Below are 19,605 nucleotides of genomic sequence, written 5' to 3' on the forward strand. Positions count from 1 at the left end.
AATGCTGGACAACCTAAGCACTTAGCTCACCAGAACCTTCAACAACTTGGTGGGGCCTCTGGGACAGAGGGCGGGCAAGTTAAGGCCCTAAACATGCTCCTATGGGGCTCCTTTTCAGCAGTGAGAGTTATTGTATAGAATAAATAAGGTCCTTTGTTCTCTTATTGCTACAGGCCCGTCCCCCAAGAATTAGACTTTGTTCACCAATGTCTATTATAGTCTGTACTCTTGACCTAAGTGGAGGTGGGAAGGGAAGTAAGACTTCATCCCTTTCCTTCCATTTTCAAAGTCTTTCTCCGCCCCCCCCCAACCCATTTCCACTACCTGGCTCCCCCCTCAGGACTACACGGCCACCATATACCTCAGACAGCGCTGGACGGACCAGCGGCTGGTTTTTGAGGGCAACGAGAGCTTCACCCTGGATGCGCGTCTCGTGGAGTTCCTCTGGGTGCCAGACACTTACATTGTGGAATCAAAGAAGTCCTTCCTCCACGAAGTCACTGTGGGAAACAGGCTCATCCGCCTCTTCTCCAATGGCACAGTGCTGTATGCTCTCAGGTGATCGGGTCCCTTCCACCTCAGGGCTGAATGGGGGAATGGCTGGAGGAAAAGGCATCAGTACATCCTGGGTGGTTCTGACCAACACTCAAACAAGCCCCCTGAGGTCCCGCCCTTCTCATGCTCCTGCCTTCCTAGGTTCTTGTCCCTATAATAGAAGGGCCCTCCTTCCGTTCAGTTTGGCTCAGCAAGCAGCTACTGAATGCCTGCTCTGTGCCAGGCCCCACAGTGGACACTGAGACTACAGAGCTGAATGAGACATTGTTCTGATGCAGATGGATAAGCAAAGAAGTCCAGAATCCCGGGGGGAGGTGGCGGGGAAGAGATGGGGAGTAAGTTAGGGCTTTGTTGGGTGATGTTAGAGGAGGCTTTCACAGAACTCTGAGCTGAGTCTTAAAGAATAATTTTTAAACAAAACTAGCAACTGAATAAGGGGAATAGCAAGAGTGGCAGAGAGGTAGGTCCATGTGAGGAATTTTCTTTTCATGGGGTTCAGTGGAGCTAGAGTTGTCCCAGAATGCATCTCTATTTGTCTGAGGCATTTTTCTACAGAGAAGCCAAGTGCAGTGCCCCGAGGCCTCTGCCGTCTGGAGCCATGGGCTCCCCTTTGTCCCTTTCCCCAATCCCTGAGGTCAAAAGTTCCTTCCACCCAGTTGTGCATCAAGTGGCTGGTTGGCCGGATTAGGTAAGGTGCTCCCTAGATGCTGCGAGAGGCAGCCCACAGGCAGAGGCTCATCACTGCCCATGCAAGGGATGTGCAGGGACCGAGCAAAGCTTATGCTCCCACAGTCCTTGGGGAGAAGGCCAGGAACCAAACATTCATGGGACTTATCTTAGATCCCAAGTAAGAAGCTGACACGATGCAACAAAGACTGAGCTGTCGAATAAAATGAATTTTGGAATTGTCCATCTGGCATTCCTCAGCCACACTGAAGTTCGCAAAAACTAGCTAAAGCCCCAACCCTTCCTTCAAGAAGCCAGACTAGATCTCTCCCTTGACCCCAACTCCAAACAACATTAATTCCCCCTTCCTGTGTGTGCACGTGCATGCGCGTGTGTGTGTCTGTGTATTCTGCACATAACCCAGTCTGTCCTGTACATGGATAACGGATGATGGTTAACAGCCTGGCTCTAGAATCAGACACATATGGGGGCAAGTCCCTGTTCTGTCCCTGCTCTGTGACCTTAGGGAAGTTGCTGGACCCTCTGAACCTCAGTTTCCTCAGCAGCAAAAGGAGAATAATATTTCCTACCTCATAAAGCTGTTGTAAAAATTCCAAGGGATAATGCCCGTGAAGCACTTCGCCCCGGGCCTGGCTTGGAGTAAGCACTCAGTAAACGGTAGCTGGTGTCATTCTCTGTCTCCCTGAAACAAGTGTGAGCTTCCTCAAGGTGGTACCATGCACACATCATTTCACTTTCCCCAAGATCCCAGCACAGTGCTTAATAAATAAGGATGCTTAATAAAAATAAGTGATACTGGGGGAAAAAAAAAAGGAAGTTAAAGATCGGCCAATTGAAATCTCCACTGCGAGGGCTTTATTGATGTTTAATTCAATGTCTCTGGGTGTTGGTGCCCAAGAGCCACAGGGCCTGGGACCCTCCAACATCCTCTACTTCCTCCGAGAATGCTGATCCCCTCCAAGAGACAGGGTCCTTGAGAACTGCCCAGCCAGGAGACCTGGGCCCCAGCCCCAGCTCTGCCACTAAGAGCTGTGTGAGCTGAAGCAAGCCCCCAAGTCTGTTGCCAAATGGGGACAGTGGTGACAGTGCTGTCTGTTCTAGCTCCTCGTGGGTTTGTCATGAAGATTAAATTTTCAAACTGGATGCAAAAGTATCTCAAGCCAATGAGTGATTCTCTTCTGCAATACTGTTGCAAGTTTGCCTCTTCATCGCCCACATTCCAGCTTCCTCCATTCTGGACCCCAGCTTTGACCACATCTCGGAGGTGTTACTCGACACAGAAAACCTCAGGAATGTTTTGAGCGTAGGCTCCAAGTCGTCACACATTCACTGTAAGAGTCAAGGTGAAAGTCCTCTTGGAGTGGCCCTTAAAAGGGAATGTATCCTTTCCCCCATATCGCTCCTTTTGAACCCATATTTCCTTTCTTAGAATCACAACGACTGTTGCGTGTAACATGGACCTGTCGAAATACCCCATGGACACACAGACATGCAAGTTGCAACTGGAAAGCTGTGAGTATATATCCTGCAGGCCCTGAGATGGTTTTCCTGGGTGACTTAGATCAGTGTATTCATGAAGAAAGCCACAGCAGCAGCCTTTCTTTTCTTGGTGTTGATTCCAATTGATTCAGCCCTTCCGAGGGTTCGTCCAGAGAGATTAGAGACCTCTCAAAGACAACCCTTCCAACATTACATCTTTTGGGGGAGGACCATTGTGCATTGGCACTAAATATTTTTTTTTAAGATTTTATTTATTTATTTGACAGGGAGAGAGACAGCCAGCGAGAGAGGGAACACAAGCAGGGGGAGTGGGAGAGGAAGAAGCAGGCTCATAGCGGAGGAGCCTGATGTGGGGCTCGATCCCATAACGCTGGGATCACGCCCTGAGCCGAAGGCAGGCGCCCAGCCGCTGTGCCACCCAGGCACCCCTGGCACTAAATGTTTCTACTTAAGAGTAGACAGGGCAGCCAAGGAAATGGGGGTCTATAGGACAAGGAGTGGGACTCAGAATCTGAGAAGACACAGAAGCCAGGAAGAACACAGCAGAGGTTAAAAATGGTAACTATTCAAAGCAATCACTGACATTTATTACACAACTGCTTTCAACTTTGAAAAGTTGTTTGGTGTATGTATACATAGCTTAACACAATAATGCCAGGAGTGGGCATCTAAACTGCAGTCTGAGGATTTATGATGAGGGATGAGCATTTATTCTAAGTTGATGTGTGTCAAATGGCATCGTTGAGCAAATCTCCATTGTTCCGAAATGCCCACCGGACTTGGGAAAGTGCTGCCTGTGCCAGGTGTCCTTGGGAAACAGTGCCTCAGATAGGAGTCATTAAGTCATCAAGGGATGGTTGTGTGAGGAGGAAAAACCATAGTCAAGCACTGGAGAGCAGCGGGCACTTCTGACATGAGAACACGAGTGGTCAATGTCCAAGAAGCACAACCATTATGAGGCGGCAGTCATTTTTCAGAGGTAGACATTTAATTAAAGACTCAGACAGGCAGATTAATTACCCTATTGATTAAATGCATGCAAAACCTCCTTAAAGCAATACAACTATTTGGGGGCAGAATAAAACTTGAGGTTCTCAAAAAGAGAACTCATTTTCAGCCCCACATGGAAAAAGTAATTGCCCTCCGTGAGTGGCTCTACTCATCTCAAATCCCGGGAGTGAGATTCTCCTGGAAACTTCAGCACTCGGCTTGCACGAATACCATCCCCAGTGAGCAGAGGAAGCTTTCACTGAGTGTTTATTCGCAGTTATTTGGGTACAGAAACCTCACAAAGGGTTTTTTAAATCCTAAACACCATCCCTAGGAAAGAATTGCTAGCATCCCACAAGAGCTGTGATAATGTAATGATTGCGAGCATTTAATAGTTGAAATGGAAAGTATCCAAGTAGAAGCTTGTACAACTCACTTGTTCAGATATATATTTTTTCTTATTTCTTGGAGATCCTAGGCCTGTTTGGACAGCAAACTGGACAGTAAATTTTGGGGTGCTTCTGAGAGAAAGCCCTTAGGCAGTTTTTACCTGGAAAGCCTCTAAGAGCTCATGACCACTTCTCTGCCCTGTGGAGGGGAGATAGCCACTGCTAAATAGTGCATACCACGAGCTAAGATGTAACAAAATGTTAGTCCCACACTGGGTCCCATCTCCCAGTAGCCTGGGGGGGAAAAAAAACCAGTTCCCTGATTAAGATCACAGGTTCCGGGATCACTGTGTTTCCCTGTCACTAGCTTTGGTGGCTTTGGGTGACTAGAACTCACCTCTCCAGACCCCACTTTCCTCATCAGTGAAGGAGGAAAAATAAGAATATCTGACTCAAAGGTTATTTTTTAACAGCTCTGTTGAAGTAAAATGTACGTGCCATAAAATTCAGCCCTATCAAGTGTACAATTCAAAGATTTTTAGTAAATTTGCCAAGTAGTGCCACCATGGCCATGTTTCATTGTTAGAACTTTTCCATCAACCGAAAAGATCCCTTGTGCCCATTTACAGTGTCTCCCGTTGCCACCACCAGCCTCCAGGCAATCACTAATCTACTTCCTCTCTCTATGAGTTTGCTTTTTCTGGGTATTTCATATAAAAGGAATCAATACAACGTGTGGTCTTTTGCATCTGGCTTCCTCCACTTAGCATGTTTTTGAGGCTCATGCATGTTGGAGCCTGTCTCAGTGCTTTGTTCCTTTTTGTTGCTTTATTCCTCGTTATTCCATATGAAAGAGTCCAAAGAGTCCACATCCCTTTGGCTGGTTTCCACCCTGTAGTTATTAAGAATAATGCCCCTGTGAACATTCATGTACAAGTTTTTGTGGACATGATTTGATTTCTCTTGGGCAGATACATGGGAGTGGAAGGCTGGATCAAATGGTAAATTTATGTTCAAGTTTTCAAGAAACTGCCAACCTGTTTTCCAAAGTGGTTGTGCCATTTTACATTCCCGCTGGCGATGTTCCAGCTTCTCCACATTCTCATCATTGGTTATTGTCTGTCTTTTCATGACAGCCATTCTTACGGGTGTGAAGTGGTACCCTCCTGTGATTTTGACGTGCTTATCCCTAACGGTTAATGATGGTGGGCATCTTTTCATGTGCTTATTGACCACTCATCTCTCTTCTCGAAGAGATATGTTGAGGATTAAATGAGATGATAATGTTATAAACACTTAGAAATGTAATTGCTCACTAAATGATAGCTGTTATCATCACCATCATCACCCATGGGTTTTGGGTTTAGACTTTCTGAAGGTACAATCCTGCCTTTATTTTTAACTTGCCTTGCTATCCTGAGAAAGTTATGCAATCTCTCTGAATCTGAGAGTTTTCACGTATAAAATGGGCAAAACATTACAGTTCCTCGATTCCAAGGCACAGCATTTATTGAATAATATTTTAGGAAAAAAGGTAAGCTCTACTTTATATGTATGTATGTATGTATGTTTGTATCAACTCTAAGATCCATCCCAATTTCAAAAACTGTAAAGAAAAATTTTTTTAGTGAAGAAATATAGAAATTTCTACCTTGCAAGTTTGTGAGAACAGTAGAGACGTCACGTACAAAAGACTTACCATAAATGTTTCATAAAACTTAGCTATTATTACTATTATGAACTATATTAGTAAAACTGCTTTGAGATTTATTGAATGCCTATGTTAACAGACATCAATAAAGGGGCTAGCTGCAGGTTTCTTGTCTTCCGTTTTTGTTTTTGCATTTAAGCCAACATGGAAATAGGAACAGACCAACTGTAAAGTCGCCGAGAACACTGCCAGAGCTGCTAGACTGTCCTGAAAGGCCCTATGGAGCTTAGGGCTGTGTGTGTTCACAGACACGAGTTCAATAAATACCATTTAAATAATGAGGGCGGCTACTCCTGGAGGCCTATCACCTACCAAGTATATGTCATTCTTAGCGTGGAACCAGTTTTCAATTGATGGCATACAGCTCTAGCAGGCCATCCTGTGCGGAGCAGACACTGCAATTGCACATGAGAAATCCCGCCAAGCTTTGCATGGGATCATCTCTGGACTTAGCACCATCAAGACAGAGCTCCTGCTGCCTCCATATTGTAGTGTTCTCCAGACCAGTTCAGTCTGCTGCCTTCTTGCACTGACCAGGGCACTGTTTTCCTTGCCAGGGGGCTATGATGGAAATGACGTGGAGTTCAGCTGGCTGAGAGGGAACGACTCTGTGCGCGGGCTGGAAAACCTGCGACTTGCTCAGTACACCATACAACGGTATTTCACCTTAGTCACCAGATCGCGACAGGAAACAGGTGACTTGTGAGACACGTTGTACGAAGGCAAAATAACTGGGTTGCATTCTGCATCAGAAATACCATCCCTTTCCCACTTTATCTCTTTGGGGCCCAGGAACCCCTCCACAATGTGGTAGGGCAGGAAGATTTGGGCTTGGCACTATTATCTGCTTCACGCCCAGTATTGAAACGGCCCCCCAAGGGCTCACAGTCTAGTGGGGTAGATGTTGAGGAAACCAGCAGGTACAATGCTCCAGGAATACTATGACAGAGAAAGGCACAAGAAAAGGATCATGGGTAGGGGTACCAGCACCCCTCTACATCTCATTCTATACAACAGCAATTTCTTTCATTGAAACTATAATGACAGTTCACGCTTAACAAGGTTTTGGTGAGCAACAGATAACTTAATGTGAATAGAGCTAATTAGAAGTCCCATAGGGAAAGTGCTATGTGAGGAGACATGATTTTCCTATCTCTTCTTTACCCTATCAGGAAATTATACACGACTGGTCTTGCAATTTGAGCTTCGGAGGAATGTCCTGTATTTCATTTTGGAAACCTACGTTCCTTCCACTTTCCTGGTGGTGTTATCCTGGGTTTCATTTTGGATTTCCCTTGATTCAGTTCCTGCAAGAACCTGCATTGGTAAGCACCTCCAACAGGAGATTTCTAAGAACTGGGGTTATGGGTCCTTTTTTGTTTCTTTTTGCCTTCTTCCAGTTTTGTTTTGTTTTTTCACTGATATTCATAGGGCAGTTCCGGGAGTTGGTTTCTTGAGACATCTTTTACAGAGAAAGAGACAGACAGTGGCTTTTAAAACATGTTTTACAGTAATAAGAGAGAATTGTGATGGGATGGTCTAGTACCAGTTATTCTGCATACTGAACATCCCCCTCCAATGGAAAGACAGAAGGTGGAACCTTTAGAAAGCCATATCACTCATATCCATTCAAAATGGACAAATCAATCCTAGACGATCGCAGATTTTTCAAAATGAGCTGTTCCATTTCCGAGTTCTGTCCGCCTTTGCCAACTCCTGAAGAGTGGCAGTCTGCCAGGTAAAGGTGAAAGGTTCACTGGCTACTGATGTGGGAACATTGCCTACCTGTTTTCCCAGGAGTGACCACCGTATTGTCAATGACAACACTGATGATTGGGTCCCGCACTTCTCTTCCCAACACCAACTGTTTCATAAAGGCCATCGATGTGTACCTGGGGATCTGCTTCAGCTTCGTGTTTGGGGCCCTATTGGAATACGCGGTTGCCCACTACAGCTCCTTACAGCAGATGGCAGCCAAAGATAGGGTAAGAATTTTGAGAACCCTGTATATGATTCATCATTTGCCATGTGCTGATCTGTAGAGATGACCCTGACTGGTTCCTGTCCCCCAGTGATTCACTTTGCTCCAGCAATTCTCATCCTTGTTCAGGTGGGGGCATCTGGAAGTCATGGCACCTTTTGAAAAAGACTGCTCTTTTCGTCAAGTACAATGGGATATTAACATGTTTAATCTGCTAGCAAAAAATAACTTGTCTGTATGCAACATGAAATCACAGCCTCAAGAACAAGCATCCATGAAAAACCCAATATGAAACCAAATGTGATCGTTTGCTTACACGTTTCAGATTAATATGTATTTACTATTTAATTCTTTTGTTGCGTTCTTATTTTCTTACATTATCCAAGTAATGGCTTGCTGGAAAATGTATGGAAAAAATTAAATTGCAGCAAATTTCTCAATTAGCATCTTTGCTAACTGGGAAAGACTACCGTTATCTGAGTTAGCAGTGAAACACTGTGGTCCAGCTCTCAGAACAATAATAGTCATTATTATCAAACATTTACATGCACTAGACTTAGTCACAAGTCCTTTGCAAATATCATTTAAAATACTCATAACAACCCAGTAAGGCTATCTCCATTTTTATAATTGTGGAATCTGAGGTACAAGAAGGGCAAGTGACTTATTCCATGGGGTGTAAGTAAAGAGGTAGAGCTAGGATTTGAACCTAAATCTGCTTAGCTCCAAAGCCTGACACCAGTTATTCTTACTTGCAGTGGGCAATAGCCATGCTCTTAACTATTATTCACTACAGGCCCATGGAACACTGGGAGTCTTTGGAAGCCCAGTTTGATAAACACTGATATGTGAAAGCTTGTGCTAACAAGCAAGAAACTGGTAGGGATCCGCACAGAAGAGATGCCCACCTTCAGCCAAGTGCCAGGACCACACAGGGTCTAACGGTGAGGAAATGAATCAGAATAGTCCAAAGACCCAGTTGCCTTGTTCCCTTGTGTTTGACTAACACGAACGATGCTTTATACAGTCTTACTATCAAAGACAAATGATCCCATGTGCTGGCCAAAGAAGAATATGGATTTCATTTTACTCCCTGTAGGCTTCCTTAAGGGAACAATGATTAATTATATTTAAAAAAAAATCTGGATTTGGTAGATTGGCCAAAAGGGATTGGAGAACTACTACAATTCTTCACCTAAGTCATCAGAAAGCCCTTATTTTGGTGTGTGTAGAATAATAGCTTCACTACAGAGTACTCGTTGTGTGCTAAACATCTCCTTTAGTCCGCCCGACAGCCTATCAGATGGCTACCACTGTATTCCAAATTAACAGTTGCGGAATCTGCCACTCAGAGCAGTGAGACGGCACATCTAAGACCTCACAGCTAGGAAGCGGCCTAGCCAAGGATCCAAACTCCACTTTCTCCCACTTCACTACACTCCCCACATGCTATGCCATTCCAGGCATGCTGGAAAATGATGGCTCCCTGGAATTGTAGGGAGCATTATTCTTTTTCTTTCTTTCTTTCTTCCTTTCTTTCTTTCTTTCTTTCTTTCTTTCTTTCTTTCTTTCTCTTTCTTTCTTTCTCTCTTTCTTTCTCTCTTTCTTTCTCTCTTTCGTTCTTTCTTTCTTTTTTTCTGATGTAAAGTTCGATGATTCATTAATTGCGTATAACACCCAGCGCACCGTGCAATACGTGGGAGCATTATTATTTCTGTTTGTGTGGCAGAGGCTTTTAGCCACTGCCGATTTCTATTATCTCTCATAATCAATGAATCCCTCCTCACTGGGACAGAACGGAATTCATCAAACGCCTACTAAGTGCTTTACATATTTATACCACCCCTCTCATGAGGTAGGTATTAATACCATCACCATTTTGCAGGCAAGGAAACTGAGTGTTAAAGGAATTCAGGTGACTAAAATTTCACAATAGCAAGAGGCAGAATGGAATTCGAACCCAGACCAGGTAACCTCAGGGCCTGAGCATTGAGCACACAGCTCTGCATAGCCGTAGTAGGAAAGGTTCTTCTTCACAGGACACAAGCTGCTGACCTAGGGATGAGTGCCTACAAGCAGGATAATAGGACTGCCAAGTCTGGCTCACCGGCCTATGTCTGAGGCATTTAATGCCACTTTCTATTAAACCTAATTATTCAATATTTAGGCTTCAAGTACATAATATCTCGCGATTTATTTTGCTAAGTCAAGTCTTCAAGCTAACTGCATTGTCTGTGATCTAGGGGACGGCAAAGGAAGTAGAAGAAGTCAATATTACTAATATCATCAACAGTTCCATCTCCAGCTTTAAACGGAAGATCAGCTTTGCCAGCATTGAAATCTCCGGTGATAATGTTGACTATAGTGACTTGACAATGAAAACCAGTGACAAGTTCAAGTTTGTGTTCCGAGATAAGATGGGCAGGATTGTTGATTATTTCACAATTCAAAACCCCAGTAATGTTGACCGATATTCCAAATTACTCTTCCCTTTGATTTTTATGCTAGCCAATGTATTTTACTGGGCGTACTACATGTATTTTTGAGAGTACGTTGAATTGTTTGCATGTCATGGTTCTTCAACAGAACAAGGTGATGACGTAAATGGTATTCTAAGCCGAGTGTGTGCGCTAACCCAGTAGAGCTGCAAGTGACTAAAATGACATTTGAGCTTTTCTCCTCAAGGAATATTCCCCACCGTTATTTAAGCTGTGCAGAAGTCCTAGCATTACAGAGTCTCGTAGCAGAAACATCAACTCACTCCCTTTTTATCTTTACCAAAGACATCCCCATGGAGCCTAAGATTACAAACCTACTCAGAGTTGACTATTTGCTCAGTGGCTCCCTAGTCTGCATTTACCTCATATAAAAAATGAGAAGGGAACTATTATATGTATTGAGTAACCCTCAAGTGTCAGTGGTTGTTTCTAAATTAATCATACATGCTATTTACTAAATCTCTACAGTGCTTATAAAATGCATTGTTACCTATTCAGGGAGTAACATTTTCTAGTTTTTGTTTTTGATTAAAATGAAATGTGGGCTTAAGTCAATTCACTGGAAGTCACTGCACTAACTCAATACTAAGATGAGTTTTTAATACAGTATTTAATACCACGGCAGAATCGTCCCCAAATTCCAATAAGTTCCACCGTTGAAAAATCAAATGTAAATGACGAAAACGTTAATGGATCAATAGTCTCAAAAATAAAATTGTTTCTAAGATATAATGCATTTCCCTGAATCCAAACTGAAAAGGCTCTGGGGCTTCATTCCCCCATTTGATATGTCTTATCATTTTACTATCATACATACACCAGTCCTCAACAATGCGAAAGCCCTTTCCCCACATCAGGCATGGAAATGGAAGATTTTTTTAACTGATTCTAAGGAGTCTTACTTTGAACTGCTGCCATCAATACTTGTAGAACCGAGTCCATTTCTATCTGCTTCTCTGACACGGAGCACCACTTTCCCAGCAGCAGATCTCCTGCATCTCTCCAAGAGGAGCTCTTATTCCTATGCTCTAGTGACCAGGAATGATGCTTATCAGATCATGAACTGCATTACTCAGAAACAAGTGGCTTAGAACAAGTAAGCTTGGCCTTGCTCGGAACCCTGATCCTTCTGGCTGGATTACTTGGAGTAGCTTATCCTGCATGAGTAGGAGAATGTTGGCCCTGAGTCCTGAACTTCCTGAGTAACAAGGGGACTTGTTCCAGAACCTACATGCAGGCTGCAGATGAATTGTCTTTTCCAAGTCCAGTCACTCTCACCCTAACACAAGAAGCACATTACGTGCACCCATGCTCCTTGGTCAAGCTCTGCCAACAGCATTATTAAGTGGAGATTTACCAGTGTGTCATGATAAAGGCTTCAGTTCAGCCTCAATCTTCGTAAGAAGAATCTCGCCATCTTTCATTCTTTAGTTTCCTTTTCGGATAAATGTATGCCTTTACCTTTTTTTTTTTTTTTCCAGAAATAAACCATCGCTTCTCTTTTCTATAACCCCCTGTACCATAGGCTCTCGTTCTTTTTCTCTTTTTGATAATTCTCACAATTCAGGGTGTGTGGGTATAATCACTTGAGCTTTTAACAAAATGTTTCTAATGGGAATGAGGGAATTAAAAGAGATGGAATGTGGTTGTCTGGTTCAATCATATTTGTGATTTTTTAAAAAAGGGTTTAAAAGGAAATGTCTGCTCTGAAACCCCATTCAAGTGTTACATATTTTTAAAAAAGCTGTAAACGGGTGAAACTGTGAAATAAACATACCATACTAGCTACCCACCAAATCAAGGGGTCATCTGTAGAATGAGTAGGGTAAGATCCCATTTGGAAAAGGTATACATCATAGTGCAAACTCAGTGGGCTCAGTGTCTAGCATCTCCGCATTCCCCCCACTGGAGACACTACCCATACACACTCACACACACACACACACACACACACACACACACACACATTCCCGACTATTTCCTGCCAAGGAAGATATGCACTGGAGGCACAGTCGATGTCTTTCTCTGAGATCACTGCCCCACAACACTTGCCTTTCAGTTAAACAGCTGGGCCCACAGCTACTGAAAGATCGAATTCTCAGAAAATGTTACGGATTCCCTTCTAAGCCTTCTTCATTGTTTTGGAATTCACTTTCATTTTTGTTGGATGGTATTTTTAAAGTTTGAGAACATACTTTGGGGAAAATTCTTGCAGTTTGTATCACTCATGCCATTTATGTAGGCTACAACATCGGAGTTCTCAGTAAAAACTCCTAAAATTTTAGATCTGCTCCATGTTTCCTACCTACCCAGATCAGTCCCAGAACTCACTGCATTCAGATATTTCTTGGGTGAAAATACAAAGACTAACATCATCAAATTTCCAAAGACATGAAACTATGTAAGGTTGAGAATATTCTAAGTCATGGATACCTGATTTTTAATTACCTTGATGTTGGGAATATCAATAGTCTCAATATATGAAATATATATACAATGATATTCAATGACAAATGACAGAGGGTTAATTTCCAGTGAAAGACAAGGAGAAATGGATGGAGAAATGAGCATAGCAGAAAAGAGTTAGAGATTGGGGCGCCTGGGTGGCGCAGTTGTTAAGCATCTGCCTTCGGCTCAGGGTGTGATCCCGGCGATCTGGGATTGAGCCCCACATCGGGCTTCTCTGCTAGGAGCCTGCTTCTTCCTCTCCCACTCCCCCTGCTTGTGTTCCCTCTCTCGCTGGCTGTCTTTCTCTGTTAAATAAATAAAATCTTTAAAAAAAAAAAAAAGCTAGAGATTAACAATAGACCACAAGCTGAAAACAATTAAGGAACGCAGGCGAGTACCATTAGGAGAAAAAGTATAGTAGGGGCTTTCAGTGCCAGGAACATCTAGGAACAATCTGTAGTTAGGGAGAGTTAGACAACCAGGATCGAGACGTGGTCCTTCCTCGATGCTATACATTACTCAGACATACAGAGTATTCTTCTCAGCTTCTGGCCCGTAGTTAATTTTGATCAATCTAGAATACATTTACTGCCAAAGATCCTTGCTTCTTAATATACATTTTTAAAATTGAGTCATAACAGACAGGGAATTATACCCCAATATATGGTAAATGTACTTTATGTGTTATACCAATGACTTTAAAGAAAGAGAACATTGGACCATGTGTTTCCTGTTTTTTGAATAATTAAAAAATATGTAATATAATTTTCAATAGTTTTTGTAGAGAATTTAGAAATATGTCAGACTGCTGTATATTTGGCTTGAAAAACGTTGAGTCCAACTTTGGCCATCATCCCTTTAAGAAGGATGTAGAGAAATGGGAGGGGTCAAAGAAAAATGGCAGAAGTGATTAAAATCACGAAAAACAGGTCCAAGAAGAAACTTTAGCACCTTGAAAAGCAATGCTGCATAATGACTGTGATTATTAGATTCACAAAGGGCTTTGCACAAGGTACATGCTGTTCTAGTCACCTGAATAAGTGAACTGAATAAAAAGTAAATAGAAAGGAACTTAAAGTCTAATTGTCTAAAAGGAAGAAAATGTGCAAGTTAAATAATGAAATGCACTTGAATAATGAAATGCTCAGATAAACGTCAAGTCTCCATCTGGAAGTTTCCCATGAGAATAAACAATCATCTCTCTCCTTTGATTTTGCCATCAACAGGTCTGAGGGTAGATGACTCTATTCTGCCAGGTAATCTTGGGAGGTTGTAGATGCAGGGAGACGCCGCCAGCCTCAGAAAATTAAAGTGTCATACTCCGTGTTGCTAACAAAAAAACGTATGCCTATGAATATTCCCAGGTAACCCACAAATATTCCTGGTGGCCCACGAGGCTGAGTACTAAAATTATAGTTTCTTTTCGGGGATTTGGGGGGGTCATGTGACTCACAGCTTTCGGTGACTTGGATATGAAAAAGGCTTTTTGATTATCCAGGCTCATTGCTTATAATTGTGTCATTCCAAAAATCAAATACTCCCATTTGGAAAAGAAGAAAGGGGAGCAGAACATAAAAAGTGAGTTTGTGGCTAGCTGCATGTTGATTCAATGTCTCTGTGATCTCTTTTTCTCTAAGCCAGACTAGAGCCAAGGGGAAGTGGACTTGGAGAGTCTGGTGGTCCATACCCTGCATTTACGGCCTGCTTCCCATGGCACGAATTTTATTAAAATCCTCAAGGAGTAGGATTTCATATTTCAACACTTGAATCTCCATGTTAATCTGGAAGTTTCTCCTCCTACCCAACACAGAAACTTGGCTAACATACTGTGTAGAAAAAGGTTAACGTACCAGAGCTGAGACTGTTATCTTTAAAAAGGTCTGTTTGCAAGGTCGGTCCTTAGCTGGCATGTGGGAATTTGGATTTGGGGAGAGTTCCCATCATTCCCTGATTGGTAATAGTGGCCCACTTTGCCTAAACTGTATAAACCATGTGGTTTATGCTGAATACCTCCTTCCCTTCTGGAAGTCTGGAATTTTGGATCGTGCTAAACAGAGATTGCCAATGTGACCGGCCCCCAATAAAAATCTTGGACACTGAGTCTCTAATGAGCTTCTTGGTAGAGAACATCCCATACATTTGCCACAATTCCATGTCAGAGGAATTGGGCACATCCTGGGTGACTACATGAGGAGAAGTCTCTGGAAGCTCGGACCTGCTTTCCCCCAGACTTTGCCCCGTGTGCTTTTTCCCTTTTTTGGTTGTAATGTATTACAGCTATGAGTAGGGCTATATGCTGAGTCCCATGGGTCCTTTAAGAGAATCAGTGAATCCATGGGTGGTCTCCAGGACTCCTGACACACATGCTTTGGAACCCAGCGGAGCATAAGATTCACCAGTGGAGCTTTATAGATGACAGATTCCAGAGTCACCCCAGACCTATTGACTCAAGATCTGTGTGTTTCAAAGCTCTCCAGATGTTTTTGATATGAAGTCAGATGGGAAAAGATATGCCAAATGCCTTGGTGGAAAAGACAACAGCTGCATGAAAGCTATATTTTCTAGGAAAAAAATAGGGTATATCTGCTACATGGAAGGAAAGAGTCCAACTCAATATGGTGATTGAGTATGAATAATGTACACAGCAGCCAGAAAGCAAAATTTTTCCATTTTTTTATGTTAGTGCCAAGAAGGAACAGGGCAGCTTCTATTTCTCATATGGCCACAACATGACAAAAAGGCACCCAATGATAAACGTGGTTGAAAGTGGATGGGGATGTAGCAGTTCTTCACTGCAACTCCCAGTTTTTGAGACAGTAAACCTTAACACTCATGCAAATGAACTAAAAACCTTCATAGGAAAGCAAAAAGTTAGACTACATGCGACCAAAGACTCCGGTTTCTGCAACAGTAGGCGGGGCAGCTGTTTTGAATGACGCCTCATAGGGTAGCCCTCAGGGAGGTTCGGGGTATGACCCCAGAGTTTCCCCAAGAACTCTGAGTGACAAAGGGAGAAGACTCGACTAAGAAGGAAGAGATCATCAAAGTTGTGACATAAAGGGGCATCTGTAAACTCATTTTCCTTTCTCATTCTTAGGCGTCTTTCAGTCTGGCTCACCGGCTTATTCTGCATCTGCACCAAAGGCCTTGCAAGTGTAGCCAGAATCCGAATTACATTGTGCTTATTACGTCAAGAATGAAGACACTTGTTTAATTTCTAAATTTTAGAAGTAGTCTTGAAGCTGGCTCTTCAGGTTGAAGCCTTCTATGGCCATATTTAACAAATAAAAAATGCGGCTATATCCTCATAACATACAGAAATGGAGCATAACTGATGAATAAACAGTTGACTCAACGAGAGAGATTTCTTTTTAGGGGAAGTAGGCAAATATGTCCCTGATGGATTTGCTTTTCAATAACAAGTTATTGAACCAATTCACCAAAATACATCTTGAAGAATCAAAATGCCCTCATTCATAAATCAAATTGTATCTATGGAAGAAAACAAAGGAAATGGGAGAGGATGACAGCAGAAAGGGATAACCACAAATATCACCAATAAAAGTTAGACTCAGATGCCATGGCATTTAAAGCCACAAACCTTAGAATGCAATAATAAAGTGAATTTTCCGAATGTAAAGAAGTCCCAGGAGAAATTATCCATTTAAAAGAATATGAGATGTACCTTTTCTGGGTTTGTATATTTCTTAAATCCTAACAAAACATTCTAATCCATTTCACAGAGGGAATCAAAGGCAAATTCTCAACAAGGGAAAAAGAACTTTGTTTTATCTACTTCTATAGTAATTTAAATAACTTATTCATTTATCTTTTTTTCCACAAAGAATTCAATTGCATACCCTTTCACATATATCCCAAAAGACTGATCTGGTTTAATTTAGTGTAGGAGTCCAGGAATGAGAGTCAAGAGATCTGGGCTCTGCCATTAACCTAATCTCTATTTGCCTAAGTTACCAATATGTTGAATGAAACGAAAATGTTTGTCTTTCCTACTTCACAGGTTTGTGATAGAGTTAAACATGAGATTATAAATATAAAAGTATTTGGGAATGTGTAATAGAAGCAGGTCCTAGTTAATCTGAGACATGATTGCACACATATTATATATCCCTAGAAAATTAGAACAGGGATATAGCTGGGACATCGTGATGTCCAACCACCATACGTGACATATTAATAGATAAAGGTCAAGGGCATGACAGGATCCATCTGAGACCAAACACAGGACGTTGCCAGAACTAGAAGCCATGTCTCGTAAGCCCAGCCTTCTTTACACAGATTCCGTTACCTCCTCAAATGATTCTGTGCACACAGTTTCATGCTCTGTGCAGAAGCAGCACTGAAAGATGACGACATCTACAGCATAACAAAAAGCCACAACCCCATCAAGATTTAATGGCATTATCTGTGGCCTAAATCTTGAAGATCTCTTTCAATTTGCCAGATTCTACTCGCAGTTCTACTCCCAGAATTTTGAGACAAAGGTATCTCTAGAATTTTTGCTACCCAATCAGATCCCCACGAAGGACTTTTGAAAGTTATTTTATTTTTTTTTTTAGCCTACAGGCCTCACTTTCCCCCCTTCCTTCTAAAAGCCCCGGCAGAGGAGATCCCAAAAGCTGGCATCCTGCCCACGAAACATACTTCTGACCTGGCTAGCTGCTCCTGGAATGCAGTTAGCAAGAAAACCCTATTTCATTTTTGCAAAGGTGAAAGATCTCAGATCATGAATCCTCTCCACACTGTGAATTGTTTTACAAATGCATTTGTATGTATAAGCAATGCCTTCCATTGCAATGAATCTTTTGCATTTTTAAAGGTAAGTTGTATGTTCTGACACTATAAATGGTAGTAAAGGTATTTCAAATTATCTACCATTTGCTTACTGTATTAACCAAGAGAGTACATAAAGGGCAATAAAGTTATATCTTTATCAGAAAAGCATCCAGTGCTTTGGTAAGCACTGTGCCATCGCAGCACTGTTGTCTGCTCAAAGTTTTATAATGTTTTCCAAATAGAACATAGGCATAAAATAACTTTTATTCAGTCTTCTGGGGGGAAATACTAAGAATAATCGCCCAATGTCATCCAGCAGGGGTTTTCTCATTTTGCTTCTTCCCAGGTAGTTTAGACAGACCTGCTGTTGTGAGTCACATAAAAGGATAGGAGTCCATGGTGTGTAAATGCAAGTCAATAGGTATAATTTATTAAGTATCAATCATGTACTATGCACTTAACCCTACTCTGGCTCTCATCCTGCCGATAATCCTATAAGGTAAATGCTATTAACCCATTTTGCAGGTAAGAACAGTAATAATGAATAAGATTGACTGGCTGGCTCAAGGTTACACAGTTGGTGCGAGGTAAGGTTTGAACCCAGGTCTATTTAGTTCTCAAGACCCATGCTTCATCCACTATACCATACTGCCTCCCTCTGATAAGTTGTTAGAAGTCTCCAGAATCTGGATCTGAGTTAGACTCCAGTAAGAATGAAAAAAAAATGCAAATGTAATGAGAACACATCTCCTTCACCTTCCTACCTTCAAAATATTCACTGAACTTTCCATCTCCAAAGGCAATAATTCACAAGGGTGATAAGAAGAAGCAGACTCTGTGGGAAGTCCAAGCAGTACCCTGGAATGATTAGCAGCTACGGCTTTGACCCGAGTCGACTTGGGTTTGTGCCCTGGCTCTGCCTGTTACTAGTTAGTTGTGTGACCCCACTTAACCTCTTTGAACCTTATTTCCTTCTCTGTATAACAGGAGAAACATCCTCATAGTCTTGAATAATACGAGGTGTACAATATACTTAACGCAGCACCTGGCAGATTGTGGCATGCTCATTAATGCTATCTATTTTTTATTGGAACCCTTGTTGTTAGGTTGCAGTATAAAAATAAAAGGCACATTGTCGGTAAAAAAAAATTCACAGTCTCTGGTTTAACTGGTTTTTCTTGGCACCTAATGGCTTTACACGTCTTGATTTAAGAGAGCCTAAAAAACAAAGAATGGATGTCAAGCATTGGGTTTCTACTTTCAAGAACAGATGCTTTTGTTTGGGCTCAGCTAACATTGAAGTCTAGTCGGCAGCCCAAAATAGAACCCATTTGATTTCTCCTGCCAGTTTAAGTAGGAAATTGGTGCTGCTAAGATTGTGAAACTTGAGTCTTTAGAATTTCTAATTAATATGTCAGTCCCCGAAATGCACATCCCATCCTTTCTTATTTTTACATAATGAAGTTTAAGCTCTCATTCCCACCATTCCCAAACTCTTACTTAAAAAAAAAAGTTCTAAATAGGATTGCTGAAAATAAAGTAATAGACTGGCTACACGCAGAGCTGAAATGGGACCACTCTTGATAGTTCTCCTGTCCAAAGAAACCTTTTCTATTACACCTTCGGTTTTTTCATCTATGGCTTAATCTAAGAAAAAATGTAGATGTCCTTTTGGGAAGATAACACCTTAAAACATTTACCTCAGTATGAATGAAGAATGGGAGACATTTGGACAGGGAAGGAGGAAAAGGAGAATGAGGCTGCTGGGAAATTTAGGATTTGGAAGTGACAATTTGACCAAGGGTGGGCACCATGTAAAATTTCACATTAAACAATTAAAACCCATAGTTTCAGATAAGCAAAACTAAAACAAGTCTTTATGGGAGTTGTCACTAAATATCACCTGCAGGGCTGGGTCCTTACAGAGTGGTAACTCTTTAGGCTTGATTTCTATTTCCTAGGGAAGACTTCCCTCTCAATGAATAGCTCACATCCCCATATTTTGTAGACTATAGCCGTGTATGCCTTTCATTAAAAGTCCCATAACTG

At 42.0% G+C, this 19,605-nt stretch overlaps 1 protein-coding gene across 1 annotated transcript in view; it reads left to right on the forward strand.

The window, feature by feature from the left end:
- Positions 1-11,036, forward strand: part of GABRP (gamma-aminobutyric acid type A receptor subunit pi) — a 28,848-nt gene extending 17,812 nt beyond the window's left edge. The window contains exons 6-11 of the mRNA XM_026510665.4: positions 341-558; positions 2,672-2,754; positions 6,390-6,527; positions 7,005-7,157; positions 7,630-7,817; positions 10,057-11,036. Coding sequence (XP_026366450.3) covers positions 341-558; positions 2,672-2,754; positions 6,390-6,527; positions 7,005-7,157; positions 7,630-7,817; positions 10,057-10,359 — 1,083 coding nt within the window. The 3' untranslated portion in view covers positions 10,360-11,036. The remainder of the gene's footprint in view (positions 1-340; positions 559-2,671; positions 2,755-6,389; positions 6,528-7,004; positions 7,158-7,629; positions 7,818-10,056) is intronic.
- Positions 11,037-19,605: the final 8,569 nt, after the last annotated feature.

The sequence above is a fragment of the Ursus arctos genome, unplaced genomic scaffold, assembly GCF_023065955.2.
Source record: "Ursus arctos isolate Adak ecotype North America unplaced genomic scaffold, UrsArc2.0 scaffold_15, whole genome shotgun sequence".
NCBI classification, from domain to species: Eukaryota; Metazoa; Chordata; class Mammalia; order Carnivora; family Ursidae; genus Ursus; species Ursus arctos.